We start from the raw sequence: 13,690 nt of genomic DNA on the forward strand, positions 1-13,690 counted from the left end.
CACCTTTTTGTACTGTCGCGTATTTTCGTTTCTCTCGTATAAATTTCATACTTTGCAGACAACCTGAATTGTTTGTCAAATGTCACTCTCGAAGAAAATTTTGATATTCTCCCTTAAGAGTATTCGACTCAAGAACCGATTGTACATTAAAGTACAGAGACCTCGGTAAATATCTCAGAAGCTTTTCAGATTTTTTACAAAAAAAAAAAAAAAAAAAAAAAAAAAATTAGTGACAGAGTTACGAACCAGATCGCCCGCGAAACATGCGAAAAGTCAGTCATTGTCCACGGAAAGTCACGCGTGAAAGATCCAAAAGATCCTCGCGTTTTACCGTTCCAGTCCCTGGTCCATTTCGCAGATCGATCACAGTCAATGGTTCACTGTCGTTAAATACAATTTCCCGGAGTCCCTCTGGTGCCTCTCCTGCTGGGGGAGGTTCGGTTGAAACACCAATCTGGTCGAAAGAGCCACGTTAAATCGACGATATACCCCCTCCCCGTTCTCCACCCCCTAGTAGAAGAGGCAGAGAAGGTCCCACGTAGCAGTCGATGGTCAATTGGTGTGAACGTACTCTGCGAGCGTGTCCATTCTGGCCGCCGGCTTGGGAAGAGCCCCTTTAGAAACGTTCCACTGGCAACGGGCCATCCATTAATACGAATTAGAGTATTTAACTTGGCCGGCGGGGGGCAGGGGGAGGCGGAGAAGGAGAAAGCCAGGGATAAAGGGGCGAGAAAGGGAGACGAGGATGGGAAAAGCGGCACGAATCGTTGCGCCCTGCGGAAACAAATTACCCGAATTGCTCGCCACCGTCTAAATTCTGCCTAACTTCTTTTTTCCCCTCTCTCTCCTTCTCTCTCTCTCTCTCTCTCTCTCTCTCTCTTTCTTTTTCTATCTGTGTACGTGTGTTTCGATCAGTGCCACGAAAGGTGTTTTCGCGCGATAGCAAAAACTGCGGCGAATAAAAGCGATGGTAGATGGATGCTGGTGATTATAGAGTGAATGTTTTATTCATTTTCGCGCGATATTGGGGAAGGGGAGTTTCTCTTGCTGTGCGACGAAATTGATGTAGATCTGCTGCCATTCGTAGGAGAGCCGTTCTGTCGTTCTGGCGTATTTTTCTTTAAATCAGTTTTATATTTCTATTGGTGTAAAATTGTCGTATTATTGTTTCATCAACGATTTCATCGAATTATAGCCTTATTATTATTGTTAGTTTAATTAGTCTACGTCATTTAATTCCTTGAGAAGAAACGTACATTATATTAATATAATAACATAATAACACATGTTATATAATAATAATGTATAATACGAAATAATAATATGTTTCTTCTAATTAATATAATATTTCTTCGAATTTCTCAAGGAATTAAATTCCGCTCGCAAACGTGAAATTGTTAAGCCAACGCGATCAGATCGTCGTGGAATGTAACGTAAGCGAGATTGCGGAACCGTCCGCGCAATTCAAGGTATTGAAACGTGCGCGCCATAACCGATTATTAAATAACGAGCTCGATCCATTTCGAGAAGCGGTGGCGAGACGCAACCGTTCCCACAATCGACAAGCGGGGAAACGCAAGCGAGCGAATCCGAGGCCTCGTATCGAGTAATATGACGGAATTGCAGCTCGTTGGAATCATTAAGGCACCGGGTCCCGGCGACAGTTGTAATTTATTTCGCTGTCTAATAAACGTCGCAGGAATGCCCGATAAGAGTCGACGACGACTCGCTGGCCCAGAAGGATTACGTCTGTTCTAGCCATGGATGGTCACGTCCGGAGTTCCGCTTCCTCTTCCCGCTGAAATCCTCTTTTCGTTCGATGCCCCGATGCCCTGATATCTCTTGAAACGTTAATTTCGAAGAATCGGGAAGCTCGGATTTGGGTACTGAGAATATGAACCATTCAAGGAATTGGATAATTTATTTAATGTAATTTCGATTTATTTTAATATTGTGAAATATAGGTATAATACAATGTTCCCACCTCTGTCATCGTCGTTGAAAATAATGTAACATTTTCCAATCACGAACATTTCGTCAATTTTCAATAATTATTCAGCCTCGGTGTTCGTCGAATACACGTGTCCCCTTTCGAATCCCCAGTTAGCCTAATATCGCGACAGCAGCAACAGCACGGCGGCAGAGGAACGATGCAATATCCAAACTTAACCCTGATCCACCTGTTTACCGAAGATTTGGAAAATACATACCCTCGTACAATATGGAGACACTTAGCATGTAGATTCCCGTGTGGCTGGATGCTTGAATGCCGAAGCTGTTCGATGTTGATACAGCGTTCTCCGTGTACATGGTTAGTCCGAGACCTGGACGTACCTATGCACGTATGTATGTATGTATCTATCTATCTGGGAATGATATTCGACGCGTACGTGTGTCGGCTGTGCCTGTTTCGGTATGTAGGTACCCGGTAGTCTTGGCCATTTAGGTATTTGAACGCCTTGGAATCTAGGTGCAACGGATATCGATGGGAGTGAATACTGCGTGGTTCCCCGTGGAATGTCCAGGTGTTTGGGAATCCGCTTGCCATCGTATTTCGAATTTTCTAGGAACTCGAATCCACAGGTAGCCGCGCACGCTGAGCGTTTCGAATTTCTTCGAGTTGTGTACCTCGAGCATCCTCGGGCAAGTTCAGGTACTACCTAGAAATTACGCTGCTTAGAATATCGTTATATTTTTTTTTTTTTTTTCACTTCTGTATATGAGATATTTTACACGTTCGATTGTTAATGTTTCAAATATATTAGCTACGATTATTCTGTACGCTGCTTAGAGTATCGTTATATATATTTATATATATTTTTTTTTTTTGTTAATGTTTCCAATATATTATTCTGTACGATTATTCTGTACGCTGCTTAGAGTATCGTTATATATATTTATATATATATTTTTTTTGTTAATGTTTCCAATATATTATTCTGTACGATTATTCTGTACGCTGCTTAGAGTATCGTTATATTTTTTCTTTTTTTTTTCACTTCTGTATATGAGATATTTTACACGTTCGATTGTTAATGTTTCAAATATGTTAGCTACGATTATTCTGTGTCGTGCATTTAATAATAGTTTGAAATTCGTATTAATATACGGTATAAAATACGCGTGAGAATTGTTAATTTTTGCACGAATGTACGAAAGTTGAATTCCATTTTATGAAACTCAGTGAATTATCCTATGCCAATTTTCTTCTATTTAGCGATTCATTTATCCCACCATTGTTAGAGTTTTCATTTTTATATATATTTAGATATTGAAATATTTTTCCAGTACTGTCGATATATGATATTGTTTGCATGATCTGTATGATAATCTATTTCATCGTTGTTCAAATTTTCGTCATTAAAGTAATCTTCAATATTTTTGACACCACAGCCATCCATTATTAAAATTTATCCCACTGGAGAAAAACAATTTTGTTCTTTTTGTCAGAGTTATTATATCACATTATAGAATTTTAAATTACAATGAAATCGTCAATCACGCAGTCTATTTGCACTTCCACATAAATAAATAAATAAATAAATAAATAAATAAATAAATAAAAATCTCTATGTAACTGAATTACTAACTCGATGATTAAATCTCGTATTACGTGATACAGTATCTAAAATATCTGTAGATCTCTCTTGAAATTCGCTTGACAAATTATTCGCAAAAGACGGAGTCTTTTGGATACGGGAAATGCGTATTCCCGTGCTTATCGTGCACTTTCCACAGTCCGTATTGCGCTTATAATTGCGCGCTCATTTTCGTCCAAGGATTAAGACGGATCAGACAATAAGCGGTTTAGGTATCTCGCTATGATGCGCGTTCTATACCCCTTCCGCTCTCTGTCTCTCTGTCCCTTTTACTTCCCTTACACCCCCTGTCGGCTCGTCCGCTATTGATTCCAGGTTTATTCTTGGCATCCCGCTCGCTTTGCTGGCGTCAAAACATCGAAAGCAAGGGTACCGTACCGAGGCTCTGACGCTTAACGCTCCTGGATCGTTTAGCCTTTCTCTGAGAGACACCTGGTCTTCGAGGCTCGATAATTGGCCTATTTGGAATTTTTTTTTTTTTTTTCGTATATTATCACCGAATGAAGCCACTCGATTGAGAAAGGAAATGTCGAAGGAAGAAACGCGCGCGTGCTGCCATTGAAATCTTCGAACCGAATTTGTCAGTTTCTAATTTAAATTTTCGCAATACAATGTAATTGTAGAAGAGACTCGGCGAATTATGAGATCAACTGTGAAATTGATGACGGGAGAATTTATTACATTATTACATTACCCAATTGTAATTTATTACATTACCCAATATTTCAATCGGTGCCGAAACCTCAAATCAAACTTCACTAACATCGCTCATCGAAACCCAATAAACTCTAAACGGTACACTGCAATTTCGCTGCCCTTCGTAAACCGATACGCGACGTATCCAGTTGCCACCAGTTATTAACCCCTTGACGTACAGTGACGTCACGCGTTTCCTAAGCTAAAGTCGACAATATGACGTCTCTGATAGTAATAAAAAAGAAGAAAAAAATATCATTCTATGCTTGGATATGGCTCTTTTGAATCTGGCGAATTCTGAATGTATTTCTAAATACTGCGAATGTCGTGCGCCGAAGGAAAACGTTGAGCAATCGATCGACGTCGTTTCTTCCCTGTCGCCGATTGCAGTATCCGCGTATTCTCCGATCTGCGAATCGGCGTGCAGCGCAATTTGCATCGCGCCGCGGACGATAGAGCCGGAACAGGCGAAGGTTCCCCCGTGCTAGCTGAATAAATTTCCCTTTCCGCGCGTAAGCCGGTCGTTCCGCGAGCCGAACGGCATTAATAAATTAGCATTACAAGCACCCGAGCTGGATTTCCATCTAACGAGCCGTTTAATGGTACCGGTGACTTGTAACTTACACTCTGTTTCAGCAATTAAATCCTTGCCGCGATGAAACTTGCCTGATCCGCGAGGACACGTCCGATCAAACGAGCTTCGTACTTGGACCGAGACGTCGACGTGATGGTTACTTCGTGCTCTTCGACACGATCGCCAGCTTGGCTGGCCAATCACTTCTCCGCGATGTTACTTTTATTGGGTTACGCTCGTGTCGTCCATTGGACGAACGATAATTAATGCTTGTTGCCTTGACACTTTCGAGCAGACAGAACATTCTCGGTAATTGGAAAGTTAAAGCAGCTAAGATTGCTTGGAATAATTGAGCTGTTGCGGGCATGTTGCGGTTCAAATGATACGCGATGGGTTAACGACGGCCTTAAGATGCGGGTTTTCTAATCCTTTTTCCTCGTCCGATCGTTTTTTGTTGCGCCACGATCGAGACTCGTGCCACCAAGGTCCTTCGAACTTTACAATGTCGTAGATGTTGTAAGAATTTGTGATTAGTACTATAGCTATTGTACTTGGTTACTTCTTTTTTTCTTATGTACCTTCGTTTATTACTTTATTACTGTCGGAATCTTGTAACAAGTTGACTTGTTCTACTGAAATATTTCATTTCACTACCTCTTCGTTGAATTTCACTCGAGACTTTAGAAAATAATAGATTTCACGATTACGAGAGAAGTATACAAAATTATCACGCTGCGTTATTAAACTTGACAGTAATTAAATTTAATTTAGTGAAATTTCCGAAGCATTCAAATCAGTCTCTGAATGTTAATCAACTGCGAAATCTCCGAAGGGAGAACCTAAATATTCCAGCCCCTGTGCAATAACATCCTGAGACTGTTAATTTTCCAAGGCGGTAAATTTAGCCGCTCGGATATATCAAGTTCAGAAGTTCGAAATATTGTTTCGCGTTCCGTCTGTTCCACGGCAACGGCGATCTAACTAACATACACGCGAACTATGTCGCAACGTGTGTAGTTCTCTCCCTTCACGGTGGTGCTTGTTTCTGACATAATGAAACCGTTCCGCATCCGCAACCGCACCATTCACGCGCTGCAATCTCGTTCGCATCTCGACTGTCGAGACGTTTGCGGGATCCGCGAATTAAATAATACGCACGATCCGAAACGAAATCGTGGAAATTAAGCATTCGTCGCGAAGATGAACATTTAGCGGGTTGACCTTGTCGTTAATATCGCGAGTGGCAAGTGTTTGAAGTTTATCTTGTACTTTCATTAATTATTAAATGTATTGACGAAAAATTATTATATATTCTTATGTATTAAATTATTATATATATTTTATATTTTGTATTATTATATATTTTTATATATTAAATTAATTAATAATAATACATAATATTATATATTTATATATTTTATATTATATATTTCTATATAATAAATTATTATAAATTATATTTTTATATATATATCTAGAATAATAGTATAAAGCATAATGGTAAAGTTCGTTTATTAACTAGGGAACCTGAACTAGATAAATATTTCAGTTCTCGAAATTTAGACTTAATAGTTAAATACATCTCTAATCATATATCTAACTAGTTGAAATTATCAATCAGTCTCAGCTATCAAAACTCCAGCTACTTTTACTTGAATATTAAATATTAAATGTAAAAAGATAAAGCCATGCGAAGGACTTTTGATCGATCTTTGCACTCGTTCACTATTATCAGCCTCACAAGAAACAAACATTTAAAAAAAAGACGTATCGTATCTTTGTACAATATAAGTGAGCAATCTACATTTATTTCGCCAATGAAAATTATTTCTCGTTAATGCAACGCAATTAGAATCCTTTGAAAAACTACGTAATAATTTACAGATAGTTTGTTCAACCTTGATAGAAAGGTTGCTGCTTTTTTTACGTTATCATGTGGAACGTACATGTGGAGACAAGTTTTTCTCTCTGTAAAAAAATATAACGGGCACATAATCATTGATGTTATTCCGCGGTGTTATGTCATCGTGCTCTGCTATCGCTGCTGCTATTACGTCACTATGGCGCCAGCAATACGTCAATACAGTGTCCATGTGTATTTACTCGTTTCCCATGGCGGTGCGGTGAATTGGAAATCGCCTGAACGTTAGCCAGTCCCATCTGCGTTCATCTCCCACACTGTCAGACTTGGCCAACCTCGACCGGTCACTGATATTCCTACTTTATCCACGTCACCGCCGATAATTCATCTTTAGATGTATCAGGGGGGAAAAAAATGGATCGTTTTTCCTTCCTTTTTCAATTTGTAAGTTGAAATTTGCAAGCGAAGGAAATCGGAGCTGGTGAAGCGCAGAGATTTTAAAGTTTTGAGACTCTATTGGAAACTTTAAAATTTGGTAGAGCTTTGAAAATTGAAACATAGAGAATCCTTAGAGCTATAGAGCTTCCAACTCTACAAGTTTAGATCTAGAAAAGTCCACAGGGTTTTTGCATAGGTATCTAAAAACCATAGAAATTCGAAAATTTGAAGACCCAAAGTACTGGAGCCACAGGGGTTTCTTAACTCTATAATTTCAGAGTTTTTCTAAAATTCTTTGAGAATGAACTTTAGAACTCCAAACTTTTAATTTTTGCAATTTAATCTTCTGTGAAAAACGTTTCTTGATTTTTATTATACATATAAATTTGAGATTTATTTATTATTAGAGAGAACTAGAGTTAGTAAAGCTTTAAAAGTTTAAAAGTCGAAAGCTTTATATAGGAATCTGAAAGTTTGATAATTGGAAACTCTGAAGAATCAAAATTCTAGAGCTATGGAATTTCTACCTCTATAATTTTAGAGCACCAAAGTCTCCAAAGTAAACATCAAAGTCTTCGATTTCTAATCATTGCAGGTTCTTCGCATCGCGTAAGTTCTACCAGAGATCTTACACAAAGTTTCGTTTTTAAGAGTAAAAGGGATTGTCTGGTTTCCAGACACTTTTGTACTTTTAATAGTATTATTATCGATCGTCAGAACGAAAGGAAATAAATCGAGTAACACGTGGACTGAAATCGAATCCAATAGTCAAATGTCGAACGTCATAATGCAAAGGTTAAGTTAATTCTGGACTACTTATTTAGACCGAAAATTTACAAATATACTTTCCCAAACGCATAAATTTTCACGTAAAAATCTTTCGTCTAATTGCGACAGAATATATTAAATATGCAAACAAAATATTAGTTATAATGTTTGAAGAATAAAAAAGATCAGCAAAATCTTCAATAATATTGTAATAAAATCATCTATAAAATTTCACTCCTCTAACCTTCCACATAGAAACACTATTTGAACTTTTTATCCCAACTACAAAATTTCGTTTAATTACAAATATATTAAATAGATTACCAATATTTGTACGAAATTTAAATGTGAAGAAGTATCCACAATATTCGTATATTATAATATTTGGAGTATAAAATAAATAAAAAAAATAGTTATACATAAAAATACAGTAAAAATTTCTAACAAAATCGTAATAAACATATCCCATCGAATGTAATTCCTTAAATTTTAAATTTCCACGCAAGATAGAACTTGGTTGTCTTTATAATTGTGTTTATAAAAATTGAAACGGTGAACCTGAACAGACTAGAAATCCCTGATAAAATCATGCAGCAAGTTCCAAAGAGCTCCGCTCTTCAACCTCAAAATTTCCACGTAGCTGTTCCTCTTTTTCACCTAATTATACACAGCTGCAAATCGCAGTGCAGCCGAGTTTCGTACGTCGGCTCACCCCAATCATAGGTTCCCCTGCTTCTCCTCCTCGTTTTGCACGCAATAACCGCAAGACCCAACGAACACCGACGCCATGGTCCACTGCCCCCGAAGAGGAAACGCTGTCTGAATGGCCCTTTGTACGTATCGTAGCTTGGTTTCGAGCAGACCGGTCGCAAAAAGCTGGACAACGCGCGAGAACAGACGTATCTCTTGTTACGAGTATCCTAATTTTTCACCCGCCGAACCGTGAATTCCCGCGAAATTGGCCGCACACCAAGTAAAAATGAAAACTTAAAGAAGTTCTGATAACGTTCAATGAATCTTCTTCTTTGAACGAGGAGAAGGAGCCCGTGCCTCCCGTCTCTGAGTATTCTGGCTCGGCGTTCGAATGACGGACGAAAAAAGTGCTCGTTAATGACCGTTTCAGAGAGACGATGCTCGCGATAAAAAAGAAAGTCGTAATTGCAGACTGGCGTAATTAAATTCAAGGATGGTCGTTTATGAAAATCAAGTGGCGGGGGGGTGCCGTCGTATTGGCTGGCTTCTCGCGTGAGAGATTCACGCGATTCGATTAACGGCGTGGAAGTTGAGTAACGGGATGATAATTTATTCTAAAAGGACGTGGAGCGAAGTCGAAGGTTATGTCGTTCTACGTTTCTAAGCTGGAGTTATTACGACGACGTGTTTTTGTTTTTTTTTTTTTTTTTTTATCAGAGTTGAATTGATATTGTCGATGAAACTTTACGAGGTTCCACGCAAGTTAAATTACAATTTAATTCGGCTGGTGTCATTGAGCTCGTCTAAGACTAAATTACGTAATTTAACGTGGAAAACTTTTGTCAGAAGTCGGCAGGAAGCTTGGCAAATCGTGGGAAATTAATTTCTGCGTGGACACGTGGCGCCTTCATCGTGGCATCGTGATGTTCGTATCGACGGCTTGTTTATCCACCAGCCAGAAGAAATAAATTGGCTGGCCAAGCTCGAGGCGAAGTTTCGAATGAAAGGGAAGCATCGGCCTTGTACCGTTCGCACGATCTTGCGGATCGAGTTTGCGAAAACTTCGCGAACCTCGTGAACGCAACCACCCCCCCAACTACTTTGACGTGCGTTCCCCACATTGAGTTTGTTACACGGTTCTCCTTAGTTTGTTTAGCTTCCACAGCTACGGAGAGTTCCTTTGATATTAATAAGATCCACGGTTAACCGTTTGTCGGGCAGAGTGTTGTGCTACTTCGTTTTCTTGTAAACTTGAAACTAGTTGACGCAGATGCGCACATGGAATTACATTGTTCGAACTCTGTAAATGTGATGTAAGTTGGTTAACTGATGTGTCGAAGAGGATGAATGGGGAATCAGGAAATTCGTTGCATCTGAAATACTCTTTGTATGATAATATTATATGCAACCAATGTATATAATATTATTATGCATGTACATGTCTGGAATTATAAATGTACATTCGTCATGATATTACATAAAATTGCACTTACTGTTCATTTAATTGTACATATAATTATGTGTCGAAGAGGATGAATGGGGAATCAGGAAATTCGTTGCATCTGAAATACTCTTTGTATGATAATATTATATGCAACCAATGTATATAATATTATTATGCATGTACATGTCTGGAATTATAAATGTAATTCGTCATGATATTACATAAAATTGCACTTACTGTTCATTTAATTGTACATATAATTACTTACTCAATTATATATACATCATTCAATTACACATAAAATTTTTTTATACAGTTCATTCATTTAATTTCGATCACTAATTTTCTAAATTTTAACGATCAAGTCTTCAATCCTTATCTACTTCAATTAATTTTTTCCTTTCAAATTAACTCTAATTAAAGGGATCACAATTGTAAGTGGTGGAGCATTCATTATAATTTTATCATTATGACTATTATTCATATCATAGATTTATTTAACATCGTTGTTAATATTTACAGTATGGTAATATTACGCATTCAGTTCATCTCCACTCGTACGATCTCTCCCATAGTCCGCAGAACGTAGAGAAATGGTTTCACAAACGAATGATGGCTACCCGACGTGTTTCGAAATAATGCGAAAAGATGGGGACGCGAAACGAAGGTCCAGGCGTCCGTGACCTGTCCTCTCAGGAGTTATGCCAGCGACGCTCGTTCTCTATTGTTCGCATCGCAGAAAGAAATCGGCGCGGGGGTTGCAGCAGTCGACGAACGCCGTTCGCATTCGTAGCGCGTACTCGCCGGCGTAGAAGGCGTTAGTCTTCGTTGAGAAGTATTGTCTTACGGTGACGACGATCGCATGCAAATGCGGGATTACGTAATTGCGAGGAGGCGCGAAAGAAAAGAGGATTTCCGCGGAGATTAACCGTGGCAACCTGGAAGTGGAAGCGAGATGGTTTTCACGAGCTGGATTCGTTTTGAGGGATAGGGATTTCGCGGATGATACTTTCGATAATACGCTGATGCGTACTCGAATTAATTATTGCGTCAGAGAGATCGAAGTGCGAAGGAGGGAAAGTTTATGGTACGCTGAAGGACGAGCTTTTTATTTGACGAGGAATTACCGACNTCCATAAAACTTCTATGAAACGTTGGGAGATTGTTCATTTCTACAATCGTTTTGTCAAAATGATTTTAGCAAGAACATGTTAATTTGGGATTTTCTGTTTTCTAGGTTAGAAGGAAGTAAATGTTACGTTTGAATTATTTTTCTGAATTTATAAATTTGGTAATTTTCAATATGTTCACTGAATTTTTTTTAAGTAAGATTCGTCTAGTTAAAACAAATTTGTGAAAAACATGAAAAATTCATAGTTGTCTTGTGAAAGATGATACTTTCGATAATACGCTGATGCGTACTCGAATTATTGCGTCAGAGAGATCGAAGTGCGAAGGAGGGAAAGTTTATGGTACGCTGAAGGACGAGCTTTTTATTTGACGAGGAATTACCGACATCTCTAAAAATCCATCGATCCATAAAACTTCTATGAAACGTTGGGAGATTGTTCATTTCTACAATCGTTTTGTCAAAATGATTTTAGCAAGAACATGTTAATTTGGGATTTTTTGTTTTCTAGGTTAGAAGGAAGTAAATGTTACGTTTGAATTATTTTTCTGAATTTATAAATTTGGTAATTTTCAATATGTTCACTGAATTTTTTTTAAATAAGATTCGTCTAGTTAAAAAAAATTTGTGAAAAACATGAAAAATTCATAGTATTGTCTTGTGAAAGAATTAAAAAATACTTTCGACATATTATATTTTTTATGTGCACATGCATCTTGACTTTGGGGGGTTTGTTCAAATTGATACGCTAAAGAAAATATGGTCACTTAAAACGTTATAAAACGTTATAAAAATATTCAAAAAAATATTCATTTGACACATTAGCGTCATTATAATTCATGATTTGTTTGGAATTTGGGTTAAAATATAAAATCGTTGGAAATGCATCGTCCAAAAATTGCATTTTGATAAATAATATTCCAATAACAGCACAGAACAGTTCTCCATGAAGTAATTTCATAAATCAACGTCTACGTCAATTCGCAACTAATTTAATCAAAGTAGCCCATGGTCGTTTAACAAACGGTAACGAAATACTATCACGATTTGCGCAGAGCTCTCCATTAATCTCTGTCCATGGACACGGTATTCAATTTAATCACTGATACTGCAATTAATTGCAGTCGCATATTCCATTAGTACCACGCCAAATATTAAAAGCAGGATTATTAGGAAATGCATGAATGAAGCTCAAGCTTCGAAAAAGAAAAAAAAGAAGAAGAAAAAAAAAAAGAACGAAGGAAAAGAAAAAGAAACAACCGGGAACAACTGTTTCTTTCTTACGCTCTCGTGTCTTTTCCAACGTTTTTATTGAGTCGCTCCAAGGCAAAGAGGGGAAAACGAGAGATTTGTAGCATGTGGCTAATCGGCGCGCGTGCAACACGCGAAATGATTTGCGGCTTGTTCGCGGCGTCTACTTTTAATAGTGGAGCGTATTTATTGTCGCCGCGACGTGAAAAATTCATACGTGCACAAATCATTGTCTCGTTTCTCGCATTTGAAATGCAAAATTTCGAGAGCCGTTGGGTCGCACAACCATATCGGGATACTACCGTTAATAGAGCGATGTTTCTTGCTTACGTATATTGTGTCGGTTTGGTATATCGATTCTATAATGTACATACTTAGTACAAGAGTAAGTGTCAATGTTGCTAACGTGTCGTTTCGTTTGCAATTTTTTTTTTTTTTCTCTCTCTTAGATCGTCGTACGTTTTTGTAGAAGGGATCTTCGAGCATTGTTATTTTCATTTTTATTTTTAGATACGTTAGATACACTTGTAACTTTCATTTTGATTCAATTTTTATTCGATTTTTAATTCAATCTCTTGAAATTTGAAGGAATTGTTATAGATATTAAATATGATGTACGTATAATATTGTGACGAGTTTAGATGTTCGAATCTTCTCTGTAATTGTAATTTGTGTAATGTCTTTTTAGACTACAATAAATGAATTGACACAATGAAAAAGGTTTCCTGAAGTACACTGACATTAAGATCCAGAAATTCTAACAACAAGGACAAATTAGGAACTAAATATAAAAATCAGAAAGACGATATTTTCACGATTATAAAAAAATATATAATTTAGAACGTTTCGGCGATTTTACAAACGCAATAAAATTTAAATAGAATTAAATATTATAATAAATATTAAATACTACTTTAAGTATCACAATAAATATTTTATACTAAATTCCGCCGCTACAATACGATAAAAACTTCCTTTCAAATATCATTTTAAGTTAGATGGGACACAGATGAGAAATATGATAAGTAAATCCTTGGAGTTTCCATTTCACAAGTGCAGTGTCAAATGATCTGTACGTTGACAGTTAGATGTCGCGAATGAAACGCGGTATTAATGCAACGTTGATTCTCGATTGATGAAACCGAGAATGGAGGAATGTTCAGGGGGAAGAGAAGATGTTGCGTATTTATACTTGGAAACTTGATTAGTTCACGGTGGAACGTGGTCCTTTCGTTCA

General features: G+C 37.6%; 2 protein-coding genes across 6 annotated transcripts in view; one reads left to right on the plus strand and one right to left on the minus strand.

Annotated features, from left to right (window-relative positions):
* Positions 1 to 13,690, plus strand: part of LOC122535752 (RNA binding protein fox-1 homolog 2-like) — a 224,918-nt gene that overhangs the window by 126,269 nt on the left and 84,959 nt on the right. The window lies entirely within an intron of this gene.
* On the minus strand, positions 1,971 to 9,059 carry LOC122535753. 2 transcript variants are annotated; one of them, XM_043667543.1, is made up of 3 exons: positions 8,649 to 9,059; positions 2,426 to 2,660; positions 1,971 to 2,334 (listed from the first exon to the last, which is right to left on the minus strand). In XM_043667543.1, the coding sequence occupies exons 1-3, from the start codon at positions 8,655 to 8,657 to the stop codon at positions 2,045 to 2,047; spliced, it is 534 nt and encodes a 177-aa protein (XP_043523478.1). In that variant the 5' UTR covers positions 8,658 to 9,059; the 3' UTR covers positions 1,971 to 2,044. The 2 variants fall into 2 exon arrangements, with proteins under 2 accessions (XP_043523478.1, XP_043523480.1); XM_043667545.1 differs by having other exon boundaries at positions 1,971 to 2,660.

This window comes from Frieseomelitta varia, unplaced genomic scaffold, assembly GCF_011392965.1.
Source record: "Frieseomelitta varia isolate USP_RPSP 00005682 unplaced genomic scaffold, Fvar_1.2 scaffold_762, whole genome shotgun sequence".
In the NCBI taxonomy this organism is placed as follows: Eukaryota; Metazoa; Arthropoda; class Insecta; order Hymenoptera; family Apidae; genus Frieseomelitta; species Frieseomelitta varia.